This window comes from Alligator mississippiensis, chromosome 3 (genome assembly GCF_030867095.1).
Source record: "Alligator mississippiensis isolate rAllMis1 chromosome 3, rAllMis1, whole genome shotgun sequence".
Lineage (NCBI taxonomy): Eukaryota > Metazoa > Chordata > Crocodylia > Alligatoridae > Alligator > Alligator mississippiensis.
In genome coordinates, this window is record NC_081826.1 from 180,081,173 (window position 1) to 180,095,261 (window position 14,089).

The 14,089-nt window shown below is 41.6% G+C and overlaps 1 protein-coding gene across 8 annotated transcripts in view; it reads right to left on the minus strand.

Moving 5' to 3' along the window:
- Nucleotides 1-14,089, minus strand: part of CNTLN (centlein) — a 369,536-nt gene that overhangs the window by 233,179 nt on the left and 122,268 nt on the right. For 7 of the 8 annotated variants that reach the window (XR_009460954.1, XM_059724694.1, XM_059724692.1 and 4 more), the window contains one exon: nucleotides 4,091-4,253. The exons of the other annotated variant lie outside the window; for it this stretch is intronic. Coding sequence is in view for 6 of the 7 variants with exons in the window: in XM_059724694.1 (XP_059580677.1) it covers nucleotides 4,091-4,253 (163 nt within the window). In the remaining variant the exon portion in view is untranslated. The remainder of the gene's footprint in view (nucleotides 1-4,090; nucleotides 4,254-14,089) is intronic. 8 annotated transcript variants of the gene reach the window in all.

Consider the following 14,089-nt stretch of genomic DNA (forward strand, 5'->3'; position numbering starts at 1 on the left):
TTTCCATTACTGAGCACATGCTGCTTTTAGCAGCAGTTTAGTAATAGACAATATATTTGACAAAGTATCCTTGTATGAGAATGTAAGAAAAGGGTCTTTTTTCCCCCGTGCTGATTGAGGGGAAAGGGACCTCGTCTGGTAGCCAGTCAATACAGTATTGCATTGATTTACAAACCATACATCTTTTTCACCCCAAAAAATGACATTCAAAACTGGGGCAAGTGTTCCAAGTAAGGAAGTTGTTTTTCATGCTGCATCGGAAGAAAGGGGGCACTGGAATGGTGACAGAGCTGTCTCCCCCATCACACCCAGGACTGAACCCTTTGGCAATATGGAGTAGGGGCAGAAGCCCTTCATCAGCATCACATCATTCCCCACACTGCTTGGTCAACAGCTATATGTTTAACATTCTCACAGCTGCTGCCTAATTGCCAGCAGCCACTGGATGAGCACAGTAGGGGAAGGGGAAGTGATGCTGCTGATGGGGCTCTGCCCATGCTCCATGCAGTCAGAGAGTTCAGTCCATTAATAGAAAGCTTTAAGATCTTATGAGAGCACATATGCATTTCTTCTGCAATCTAAAGTAAAACAACTGAAAGATTTTGTAATGAAATGTAGGGCCAATCTGGCAATGTTGCCCAGTTTCCAACTAGGCATGCATATTTTTAATTTTTATTTTATGAATTTCACATTGTTTATGTAAAATTCCCAATACAATGTATGTAAAACTCCTGCTTAGAACAATTTCAACTGGGTTTCATAAAATTATCTGAGGAAAGCTTATTAAAAATAGTATAGCCAGCATGAGATAACTTGGTAACTGGTTTTCCAGCTTGGAATCTCAGGCTACTAATGCAGACACCCACCAAAGCAAAAGAAGGCAAAGGTTATTGAGAGCACAACATGAATAAAGCATCCAAAAATATATTACATTTCCTGGTCTTCTTTCTCACAAGGGTAGAGACTTGAAACAACCCAGCCTACAGGAGAAGAGTATTACCAGCAGGGCTGGATTAATGCATAGGAAAATTAGGCACATGCCTAGGGCCTTAAATGAAGTAAGGGCCAGTTGTGCTTATTTTACATATTATAATTATTGAGTGAAAAAAGTAATATTATATATACAATATTAAGTAGGGGCCCAACAAGTTTGTTTGCCAAAGGCCCATTAAAGGGTTAATCTGGCCCCAATTACCAGCATGTTTTGTTTTGTTTTACCATTAGAGCTACCCCTGATTATGCCATATCTACCAAAGACACAGTGCTCCCAGCTTCAGATGTTTTGAGGGATCAATTCCTGGATTCAAACCTGAACCTTCATGTGCTGACAAAGATGCCTGGCTTTAAGAGATTTTCAATCAGTATGATTAATAAAGAGCTTGGAAGGCAAGCCCATACCAAAGAAAGTGCTGCATTATATAAACAAAAGGTCTAAACTGTAAATTTCTGAGAACTCTGATAAGCTGGCTAAGGAGTTCACAATCTCTTCTTGTCTTATTATCCTTAGTATTGATTGTAGCCTCTCCACCTTGAAATTGCTGGTGAGGACAAATCTATTGAGTCTCATTAAATCCAGCACAGAAACAAAGTCCCCTGAGCATTTGGGACCAATAAAACAGATTCAATACATTTTAAAAAGAATATTTCCTTTCCTTGAGAGGTAGAACTATAGCTACAGTATGAAAGAGATATCAACATATTTTCATAAATCCTCTAATCTGAAAGAGTTTTGCAGAACACAGCATGCTTAAAAATGTGGGTGGATTCAAGGAAAATGGTACAGTGTATCTCAACTGCACATCAGCAAGTCAGTACAACTTGATAAAACAGATGACTGATCTTTAAATGTCTCCCCTTCCCATTTTTAAGCTAGCTCTGGAACAGAATTTGTGATCCTCAATGGATTTATGCCTAATCCACTAAGAGTTCATGACCTTTGCCTAGTTTGTAGAAAAAGTAATTTCTTTGACTTGACCAACTGTTTACTAATGCACATTAACATCAGTATGAAGAGTAGTTTCCCTAAGTGGCAAACTAGTAAGATGAACTTGGAATACGTCAGCCAACCACACTGCGTAAACTATAGCATGTAATGCCTATCTGACCACTGACACAGAGGTCATCGATCTTGCTGTAAGGGACAATAAATCATAGGATGAACATGCTGATAGGCTCAATGCCATTTGGAGAAGTAGAAAAATATTCCTCTGTGAATCTGTCTATGGAGTAGCTGACAAGTCCTTATCTAGCTGTTGCAGCCAGCATGTTATTAATGCAAAGGAAACAAACGTGCGCCTTGAACATTATGCCTTTGACTTGAAAATATACAGAGCACTGCACCTATTTTCTGGTTACTGGGATGCCTACGGCTTGTTTTGAACTCAGTAGGAGCGTTCAGTTTTGTGACTCAGAGAAAGGAAGCACGCATTGCTTTTAGAAGCAACAGGTCACTTAGAAACAATTGTTTGAACATTACATACAGCCTACTGAACGCTCATTTTCAGAATCCTTCTTAAACTGTAGACTGCTCCAGCAGTGTGACTTGGAATAGTAGCAATAGCCCTCTTAGTGTTCTCTTAATAATTTAGCTTAAAAATGATTTCTCCCTCCAATCACGAAAATAGTCATTCGATCTTGGAACTGTTAAATAGACAACAACAGCTTGGGCTCCCTGAAGATGAAAGGCAAGACCAGAGGTATTGTACAAGGGCCAGGTACAATATAAGAACAATTTCCCAAATTACAAGGTAAGTACATTCACCTCAGTTTGTCACATACACTAAAAGATCTACTGGATTCTGATTTCAGAGCAACAGCAGTTTTTCTGCCTTGTTCCCATTTTTTCTTATGAGTAAACAATGGGTATTCAGATGCCTTCTGGGTTTGTGATTTAAACACTACATGTCATTACTTGTCAGCGGTGCTAATGTATTCTTGGCTTACTTAAGATGCTCACCACACTCTGCAAGGTCCTAAGTATATTGAATTCAACAATTCTGTGCTAGCCCCTTTAAGATTCCAGGTATTTCACAGTGGTCAACTTTGTTAGAAAACTGAGAGAGACTACTTATCCCCCAACCTACAACACCTTTGTCCTGCGAGTGTTCAAAATGCTTCTGAAGGATTGCAAGGATTCTTGTCTACTTGAGAAAGGTCAGAAAAACTCTTGATGTAAATGAATCTCAGGTCAGGTCTATAAAGTCTAAACCAGCAAACCCTCCTAATATAGATGCATTCCATATTAGCAAAAAAGTTGTTTTTCCTACCACTTTGCCAAGTGAAATAAGCTATAATGAAAAAAGCACTCTTATGCCAGTATAATTTTCTCTCCCCATCCCCGCAAAAATAATCACACTCCCCCAAATCAAAACTACTATACCAGCTAAAATTTATAGTGCTTAACTGGCCTCATACAGATATTTTGTCTTGTAAAAACACTCATTAAAGAGTCATCTATACTTGTGTCAATGTTTTTCCTTGATAACAAGAGACTTCTGAGTGGTTCTTCAAGGAGTCCACTCCTAACATCTGCTCAACAGTGGAAGCCTAGCCATGAATGGTGGGAAAGGCAATAAATAAGGAAAAGAAAAGAGGTGAGGCAGTGGGAAAAAAAATTATTTGGGGGTGTGGTAACACTCCATATGAGACTGAAACCAAGTGTATCACATTTATAGATTAATTTTCTCATTACATTTTAAACAGCTAACAAGAGGAGTTGCATATGAATACCACCTCTTACCTTGAGAAAAAAAGAGAAATACAGACAGAGAAAATACACTGGAAAAGTTGGACTGTATGTTTTGCAGTCCATTAAAGTCCTTTTTTCAGGGGCAAATAATTATATATGCTTAAGGTGGGGCATAGCTGGTAGGCAAAATTTGGGCGTTGTCTTTGGTAGGTATAAGTGAACCAAAACATTTATGCAATCTCCCTGATTTAATCATGAAATAGTACTAATTGAAGGGTGCAGTATCACACACTACTTTCAATATAGACAGTCTATTAGCCGGCATGTTGACTATTGATAATTATGTGTACTACTTGTACATACATTTAAATGTATACTTTTGTAATAGAAAAAAATGCATACTTTCTGATAAGATATAGTCTCTGCCATATAAACATCTTCCTGATTTCTTAGTACTTTTTGAGTATCCATATTGAGAGCCTGAAGCTGCTGGATCAGCTCTGCCTGCTGTGCTGTATGTTCAGTGTTTTGTTTGTAAAGATTCTGCAGCTCCTGCAACTCCTTCCTGCGCAATAAATAGGAAAGCGTGAATAGAGGCACAACAATGATCTCAAACAGTGGTGTTTAGCTAATTTTATTTAATGAATATCCTCATCTATTTTCCCACCAATTTCTTTATAAATACCAGAAATTAAACACATAGCATTTAATATTCATCACTGAATACTGTAAAAGATCTATAAAATATTCAACTATCAATTGCCCTTTAGTGGCTTGACTACTGTAAAGTAACTGGACCTTCAGTTACAACAGGGCTGTCTAACTGGTAGCCACAGGCCACAAGCAGCTCCCAAGTAGTTAACATATGGCCCCTGGCTCCTGGTCTGCACATCGCTTCCCTCCATTGCTCAACTGCTGCTGCTACCAGAGTCTCTGGGCTCCCCTGCCTTCCTCCAGCTTCTGCTGGTACCCTGGGTGTGGGACTGTGTTGAAGGCCTTCTTAAAATCCAGGTAGATGACACTGGCCTCAGCTCCTGTGTCAAGGGAGTGTGTGACCTGGTCATAAAAGGCTATAAGGTTTGTCAGGCAGGATCTACCTGTGACAAACCCATGCTGGTTTACTTTCAGCATCATTTCCATTGCTGGACCTTCACAAATGTGCTCTTTGATGATTTTTTCCAGCATTTTCCCAGGGATAGAGGTATGACTGACTGGTCTAAAGTTACCCGACTCATCCCTTCTCCCCTTCTTAAAAATGGGCGCCATGTTGGCCGTTTTCCAGTCCTCAGGGACTTGGCCAGAGCACCATGAGAGCAGCTCTGACACTGACCAATTCCTTCAGCACCCATGGATGGAGGTCATCCGGGCCGGCTGACTTGTACCCATCCAGCCCTTCCAAGTGCTCTTTAACTAAGTCAACACTAACCTTTGGAGGTCTCGTGCCTTTTGGACATCTGTCTATGTTCAAGGTGGGGGGATTTTCTTGGTCAGTATTAAGGAACACTGAAGCAAAGAACTTATTGAAGAGCTCTGCCTTTTTGTCTGCATCAACCACCAAGTAACCTGATTTGTCATTTGACCCATTTTTTACAGGATACCTTGAAACATAGGACAATCCAATCTTTGTATTATAGATTTACGCTTTAAAATGCTAGGATATATTTTTTAAACTCACGCAATATGTATAATGTGATTCTCCTTCATGGACTACTTTTTTTTCTTTGCCTATATGTCAGTACACATTTTATGACATTACCTAAAAGATATATTTGCTTATGGGCCCATCACTAGTGCAATAAGTACAAGTGAGTCAGGACAGCTACTTACAGATTAAATTACATAAAAGGCTGATATACGTTATAAATTAGAATAGCATTGTAATGCAACCAAAGGACAGTCTTTTGTAATCTGGGTCCCTGAATCCACTGTAATTATATGATAATGAAGATGAAACTGATAAATAAATGTTGTAGACTTAGGCAAAAATGTAGGTAATGTTGGCAACTCTTGGGTTTGTGCTAAAACATAATTAAAACTTAACATGTATTTCATAGTCTAATCTGTTTAAAGCACTCAATAAAATGTGGATTATGAAAATTAGTTTACTTTTGTATATTTAAAGTGAGCATTATTTTCTCTTTAATTAACAAGAAACATGTCAAATTATTAGTCTCAAATGTCAGTATTTCTATTGCCCCTATTAAGTTTCTTTTATACTTCTTCACAAAGTTTGCTTTGTGACCTCAGGCAAATCACTTAACCTTTACCTATGCCTCAGGTTAACATCTAAAGCAGGGATGGGCAAGTCTGGCCCTCAGGCCAAATCTGGCCTGTGGCACATTCCATTTCCCAGCAACCTCTGTGGTGGCAGCTCCTTTTGGCTGCCACCACCAGACCCAGCCCTGCTGCCTGGACCCCCCCATCCAATCCACCCTGCACCCACCGCCATGGGTGGGACCCATGCAGGCAGCGCGCACAGCCAGATAACTAGGATGGGGCTGCAGCGGGGGCCAGGGAGACCCCAGGATTTTGTGGCAGTGACAGCACAGGGCCAGAGCAGAGCCACAATCCACTGTCTGCATGCCCCTGAGATGACTGCAGGTTCTGCAGGCATGCACACGCAGAGAGCAGATCGTGGCTGTGCCCCAGCCCCCATCCTGTGCTTTCGCTACCTCAAGATCCCACCCCCAGCCCCAGCACAGCTCCCTGCCCAGCTGTGTAACCTGCCTGTGCAGCTCCTGCTGGTCTCCCATGGAGGCCGAGGCTGAGGCGGGGGCCAGGTCTGAGCCTCTGTTCCGTGGCCCTGTGCCATCACAACATGGCCCCACTCTCCTAAGGTCTACATGGAGACCGGCTGGGAGCCATATGGGCAGGGGCTGCTGGAAAACGGAGTGTGGCTACGGGCTGGATCCACGTTCGTTCCCACCCCTGATCTAAAGAAATAGATATAATCATGTTGTCAAAAAGCAGCAAGAGGTCTGCAGATTAGGAGGTAAGAAGTATTACTGATTTAGGCATTTTTCTTGAATAGGTACAAAACAGTAAAGCAAACAAAATAAGAGGTGAATCAGAGAATCTGCTTTAAGAAAGTTCCACCAGTAGAGAAAAAAAAAAAAATGATTGCGAGGAAAATATTGTTTATTTATAATATTGTTTAAGGCAAGGATTTTTGTGGGTGATCTTTTATTAGACCAACTTTTTTGGGATACAGTTAAATGAGCTTCTAAATGCAAGGCATTTGGATGAAGATGAAGAATGCTTTGCATTCAAAAGCCTATCTAACTGTCACAACCATGCAATTGGTCCAATAGAAGATATCACCCACAAAAATCCTTGTCCCTAGCATAATTCTTGGGCCACCATGGCTACAAAAATCACTTCAACATTACCCATATTATTGTTTAAAGATGTTTACAAAACACCAAAATGAAAGATTGTGTCTTATAAAAACTGAAAAATAAGCAATAGCAAAAGGAAATCAGTAGATTTTAAATTATGATATATAGAGATAGATTGGGACAAGATAATGCTCTTGTAACAAATAAAAATGGATGATATTAAAGAAATGTCATCAAGAAGAGACTACATCTGTCTCAGGGAACCAGCTGTTCTTGTCCTACATATGTTAAACCTGGGCCAGAGGGAGTATTTATGTACCTTGCTGATAGCAAACAACAAAATAAATGTATAGCGTTTTATTTTATGTTGTATTTGCCTTCAGCCTTCCCCTAGAGATGTCCATTAAGTACAAGAATATCTGGATATCAATACAAAAAATAAGACTAGTTGTACCAATACAACAATCACAGAACATGATGTTATGGAAGGTATATTATCAAAAAGAGGCTGCTAAAGCTTTAATTCAGGAAAGCACCTGAGCATATATTAAACTAAGTACAGGTATACATTTATTTGCAGTGACTGAAGATGGCTCCTAAGTACTTTAAGAAAAAACATTTCTTGAATCATGGTGTTAGAGAGAATCGGATAGAATAGAGGGGTTAAAGAACACAGTAAGAAAGGGGCCTCTGTCTACGCATCAAATTAAGTTCTACTGGTAGGTTAAGCACAACAAACCTCAGCTAACTTAATCTAACTAACATTGGATACATATACTGAGTGTCAGTATATGCTACTGCGCATGCCACCGTGTATTTTTTTTTTTTTACTCTTAGAGACATTAGCATGAATTACAATCATACTGTAAGTCATACATACATCATAGGCCATGTGCAGCATAGGCCACATATAACATAGGCCATATCATGATAGGACTTGAGCTTGACATAGCAATGATGCAAGTTGAGCGTGCACTGTAGATAGTGATAAAGGTGCACCTATATAATTTAAGGAAATGAAAAAGGATTGGCTCAGCACCAAAACATAACCAAATGTGTGTCACAACCCAATGATTTTAGTGCCTCGGCACGATAGAATTTTCCCGCCACATGAGAGTCTCTTGCACAGCAAAAGTTTTCTGCTGCAACAGAAAACTCCGGTGCAAGAGTTCCCACCATTCGTATGCAAATTTGTGTCCCACTATTGGCCAGTTCTAAATTATTCCTACGTGGCGGCTAGCGATTGGCTTGTTAGCCGTATCAAATTCTGTGCGACTTCCGCCCAAGTCGGAGAACTTTGAGCATGCTGCAGAGTGCCTTTGAAGATTCCTGACTTGCGGCTGAGCTGGTCGATAGCCTGATCACCTATCGATCCTTCTCCCCATCGCTGAGCGCCATCCCTCGACGTACCCTTTCCCTGCTGGCCTGATTTGTGTACGGATTCGCTGGCCTGAGCCTTGCCAGCTGGAGCAACTCGTGTAGTTGTTTAAGCGACCGGACCACCTTCGTCGTGGCTACTAGTGGCGCAAGTAAAGCTTTTTTGCAACCAATACGCTTTATCTGCCTCTCCATTCACCAGCCCGCCCAACGACCGAGTAATTTCTAAATCACCTCAACTCGGCTCCGGCCGTCTGAGACAATGTGGACAACTCTGTTAAGTATATAATTGTGGTTAAACAGTCAGTGTGACTTGGAACTTCTCCAAAGTTTAGCAAAAAAGAAGAACCAAATCTGTGAGAGTCCTCAAGGTAACAGAGAAGCCTAGCCAGTGGACCTGTTTTTCCATTGAATCCAAGGCTATGTAAGCACTGTCTTTATTAATACAAATAAGTCCTTGCTGTTGTATATCCTAATAAAGTTTTCAAGTTGTGACCAGAATAGTCTTACTGGTCATCAGTTTCACTCTCAATCCCAATTAAAACTTAGAGTAACAACAGACAAGTTTTACTGTAAACTCATGTCCTAGATTTGTAAGAAAATAACTTATGCCTAAGACTTCCCCCTCCTAAGCAAGAGACTGCTGCTGAAAAACTAATCCTGCCCATTCATTCTCATTCCTAGTGCCAGGAACAGCAATAGTAATGTCATCGTGGGTGTCTGCTGTAGACTATCAAACCTAGGGCAGAAGGTAGACGAGGCTCTTTTCAAACAACTAACCCAAAAAATCCAAATTACGCAACTTTGGTTACATTTCAAGGAAGGGTAACGCAGCAGTGCATAAGCAGTCCAGCAAATTTTTGGAGTGTGCTGGGAATAACTTTTTGGTACAGATGGTGGAGAAGACAACTAAAGGGGGAAAATCTCAATTTGCTGCTTACAAATAAGAAGAAATTGTTTGAGAGTATGAAGGTGAAAGGCAACTTTGTTGACAGTGACCACAAAATGATATATTTCAAGATCCTAAGGAAAGGAAGGAAAGGCGAACAGCAGAATAAAGATATTGGATTTCAGAAAAGCAGAATTTAACAAACTCAGACAAATGGTGGCAGGACCCCATGGGAGAGAAGTCTAAGGGGAAAAGCAGTACAGAATAACTGACTATAGCTAAAAGCAGAAAAGAGGGAATTGTTTGGACTGGAGGAACACTTGGGGAGCTTTGGTGAGCTGTCATGAGCTAGGTCAGCACCCCACCTCCAGCCTGCTGACTAAAACTCCCTATGTGGCTCTGTCCTGCGCTGGGCTGCACAGATGGGATAGGGCTGTGGGCAGGCAGGAAGTGGCAGCCAGGAGCAGGATGGGAGGGTGAGGCCAGAATGGCTGGGCAGTGACAGCATGGGGGCAGGGTCCAGTGCAGAACCACAATCCTCTCCCTGCATACCCTTGCAATAGGCGCCACTTCCATAGGCAGGGGCATGCAAGGAGCAGATCGTGGCTCTGTCCTGGGCCCTGACCTGCACTGTCACCACCCAGTGATCCTGGGGTCTCCATGGAGATCGGCCCAAGATTTACATGGGCAGGGCGTGCTTGGTTGCGTGGATACAATAGGGCCATGGGCAAGCAAGGAGAAGTGTCCAGAAGCAGGACAGGCAGGCTGGGCCCAGGATCTTGAGGTGTAACAGCACAGGGCCCAGGGCAGAGCCGCGATCTGCTCCCCACATGCCCCTACCCATCGAACCAGCATCCATCACAGGAATGTATGGGTAAAGGATCATGGCTCTGCCACAGGCCCCAGTCCCACATTGTCATGTCCCAAGATCCTGATCCCAGCCTTGGACCCACCTGGCCATCCCACTCCCAGATGCCATTCCCCGCCCACCTGTGGCCCCATCCCATCCACCCAGCTGAGTGCAACTTGCCCGCACAGGTCCCAGGCCAAACTCCATGAAGACCCTGCCTGCCTGCTCTGTCCAGTGCCCCCAGCAATGGGTGCAAGACAGACAGGTTGGGGTGCCCAGACAGCGGGGCTGGAACTGGCAGGAGACTGGCAGTGGCAGCTGGAAGGAGTTGCCATAGTGCGGACTACAACGAAGCAAGTCTGGCCGCCATGCCACCCCAGCTGCACTGTGCATCTAAGAGAGTTGTACTGCAGTAGCTATAATTGTTTATATTGCTATTTTTTATAATGAATTATTTAGCCATTAAGATAAAGTTCTTCTTGTTGTGATTTACTTTTTATAATATTTTAATCAGTCACTATTGTTCTGGAATTAACCATCTATTTTAAATTTCCTATTGCTGAGCATAAATATATTTGACCTATTGGTCTCATGATTTTAGATACATTTGACTTATTGGCCTCATAATTTTAGAACTTAAATTTGGTATAAGGAAAATGTTTACGTAAGGTCTGTGGTATGTCTGGCATGTTTAAAAAGAGGTAATGAAAGAATGAATGATGTATGTAAGTGATAACATGAAGGAAGACAGTCCTCTTGCAGCAGGTGAAAATAGCCTTCTGTGGTTTAACATTTAAAGGTTGCAGTGACATCAAGTCAGCAGTATTACCAAATACTCAACCATGCCTTCACCATGACAGCTGAAGACTACAAGCAACAACCCCCCATGAAGATTGCGGACCGCAAAGCCAGAAGATCATGTCCTACCAATCCCAGCCTGCCAACAGGACAAAGAGGATGACCTTCGCATCCGATTCAGAGGAATCCACAGGCTTGTATGAACAGCAATCACTAAAGAATGAACACAAAGAAAAGGCTTTGAGTCTGTCCACCTGTAAGAAGGAGTTTTGGGTCAACAAGAAGGAGTTGTTTCCAACAAAACCTGATCCCATCTCTCATGGTCACTCTGGCCAGCCACCAGACTGACCTGAGCAACTTTAGAACTTGGTAACACCTTAACCTTTTCAGGACTGTCTATCTGTGTGTGTGCTTGTTTCTTCTGTAAGAATGAATGAATGAGTATGCATGGGAATGAGTGAAGTAGATAACCTTACTGTTCTTTATTCTTTTTATGTTTTATGTTCCAATAAATGCGGCATTGTGCCTTACCCCCAATAAGATTCCTGCTTGTTTTTAATTCACACTGTACACCTTGTACGGACACAGGAGCAGTGGGACCAGCCACATGTACCACAGCACAGGCTGTCACCTGTCCCTGAGCCAGATGGGACCAAGGGCCCTGCCACAAGCTGGACAAAACCCCTTGGTGAGCCATATCCAACCTGTGGGACATATTTTACTCCCCCTGCCTTTAAGAGATGCAATTTGGCACCAAAACAAAGGTGCAAGACGCTAAGGATAGGACATGCAGCAAGAGACTGGCTTGGCTAAGTGGAAAAGTCTCCCATGAGTTGAAACTCAAAAAGGAAACTTACAAAAGTAGAAACTTAACCATGATTCTAGGGATGAGTATAAGAGTATAGAAGAGGCATGCAAAGACAAAATCAGGAAGGCTAAGACACGTATTGAGATACAGCTAGCAAGGGATGTAAAATGCAATAAAGAAAAGCATTCTGCAAGTATGTCAGAACTAAAAGGAAAAACAGGGAAAAATGCAGGTCTCTTACTGAAGGGGGAGGACATTCTAATAATGGATGATGTGGAGAAGGCCAAAGTATTTAATGTCTTTTTTACTGCAGTCTTCCTGAATAAGATCAGTAATTAGATAACAAGCATAGCTGACAGCAAGGAAGGGAAGAGATAAGCAGCCTAAGAAGAGGGAAAGAAGAGGTCAAAGACTGCTTGGACAAAATGGAGATTTTCATTTCAACAGGGCTGAAAGAGATTCATCCTAGAAAACTTAAGTTATTAGATAAAATAATTACAGAGCTATGGAGTAATCACTTTGCAAACTCACAAAAGTCAAATGAGATTCCAAATAACTGAAAAGGGGCAAATATAGTGCCCATTTATAAGAAAGGAGGATCCAGGGAATTACAGACCTTAACAGCTAGAAAGATTATAGAACATGTCATCAAGGAATCTGTTTTAAGCATCTAAAGGAAAACATGGTGACTAGAAACAGCCAACATAGATTTGTCAAGAGCAAGTCATGTTTCACTGACCTGATTTCCTTCTATGACAAGATTACAGGCTTTGTGGGGGGAGGCCAGCCCCACTGCTGCCTGTCCCCTCTGCCGCTTGCCTGCCACCTACTCCCTGCCTGACATCTGCCCCTCAATGCCAGGGCCTGCCCTCTGCTGCCTGCACCCTGTGCCTGCTACCCAGAACTCCTTACTCTAACCTGAAGCCTTCGTTTCCCATCCCCTGCCCTGCCATGCTTGTGCCTGACCCTTGTCACCTGTCTCTCATGCCTGCCCCTTCCCGTTTGTCCCTTGCTGCTAACCTTCTCCCGTAGCTCTGCTGCAGCTCTGGGGCAATCAGTAGAAGTGATGGCCGCAGCATGGCCATAGTTGAGTCCAGCCCAGCCAGAGAGAAGTGGTGGCAGCTCCCAGCAGGCCAAATTGGGGCTTGAGGGACCAGGGGGAGAGGGAAGAGGTGTGAAAGAAACAGCTGCCAATGGCAGCTCTCCAATAATGCCACCAGTACAGCAGCAACCCAAAATCACCAGTGCTCCCATGCCTGAGGCACCTGGTCACGTCCCTATACCACTGGTTAAGGGTGTGCCCCCTCCTACTACTACACTGCACGCCATCATCCTCTGGACAATTTCGGTGAAGAATGAGGGGAACATTAGTAAGAGTTTGGAATGAAGTACATCAGAAATACTGTACCATGAAAATAACGATCTGCCGTGACATCTTGAGGATGACAGCTGAATCTGTCAGTAACTACTGATGAAAAGTATATACTCAATAGGTCTGAGGATTCAGAAATCTAAGACACTTTTGACATGTCCAACACTATTATCATCTAGATGCCAATAAATGTATCTAAGTAAAAACATTCAAGGTGGCATAGCTTTTTAGCAAGCCTGAAAAATTCTGCTGCATTAAAATTATTACTAAATAACAATAAAAAAATCACTACCTATTATACAGAAGCTCAGTCTACATGTCAAAGTCCCATTGTGCGCATGATGTGCATATTTGGAAGAGAAGGTTCTGGACCTGAACAACCTAAAATCTTAAATGTAAGACGCTTAATCTAAATTACCGCTATAATGATAGTATGTATAGCAATTTGACTAGCACCTAGACTATATTAAATGTATGAAACATCTCTATCCCTAGCTGTACTAACAAAAAAGGCTTGAAATAACACATTAATTTTTTATTTGGTATTTTGAGAAATTACAAGAAAAATAACTCAACTGAAAACATTTGATAAAGTTACCAAAAAAATGTCACAAACAAGTTATTCAAAATAAATTAATCTGTGGCAACAAAATGTCCAGAATAAGGCAAAGATAATGATTACATCTAATAGCCAATGAACACAGAGCTCTACCAAAAATATGCCAAACAATTACTTGATAATTGTTAGTATTTGAAATGAGTGTTAAATTCATTTAAACAAGCCAGAAAAATGAAGCAGAAATAAATATATATGGAAAAGAAAATCACATCAGAAACAGAATTAAAAATGGCAAATTGATATATATATATTTCACGAAGATTTTCCAAAATATATATAAATTATTAAGAGATAACACTTTAAACTAACCTGCAAAGCATATTTTTTCATTGACCTCAAACACCAGAAAT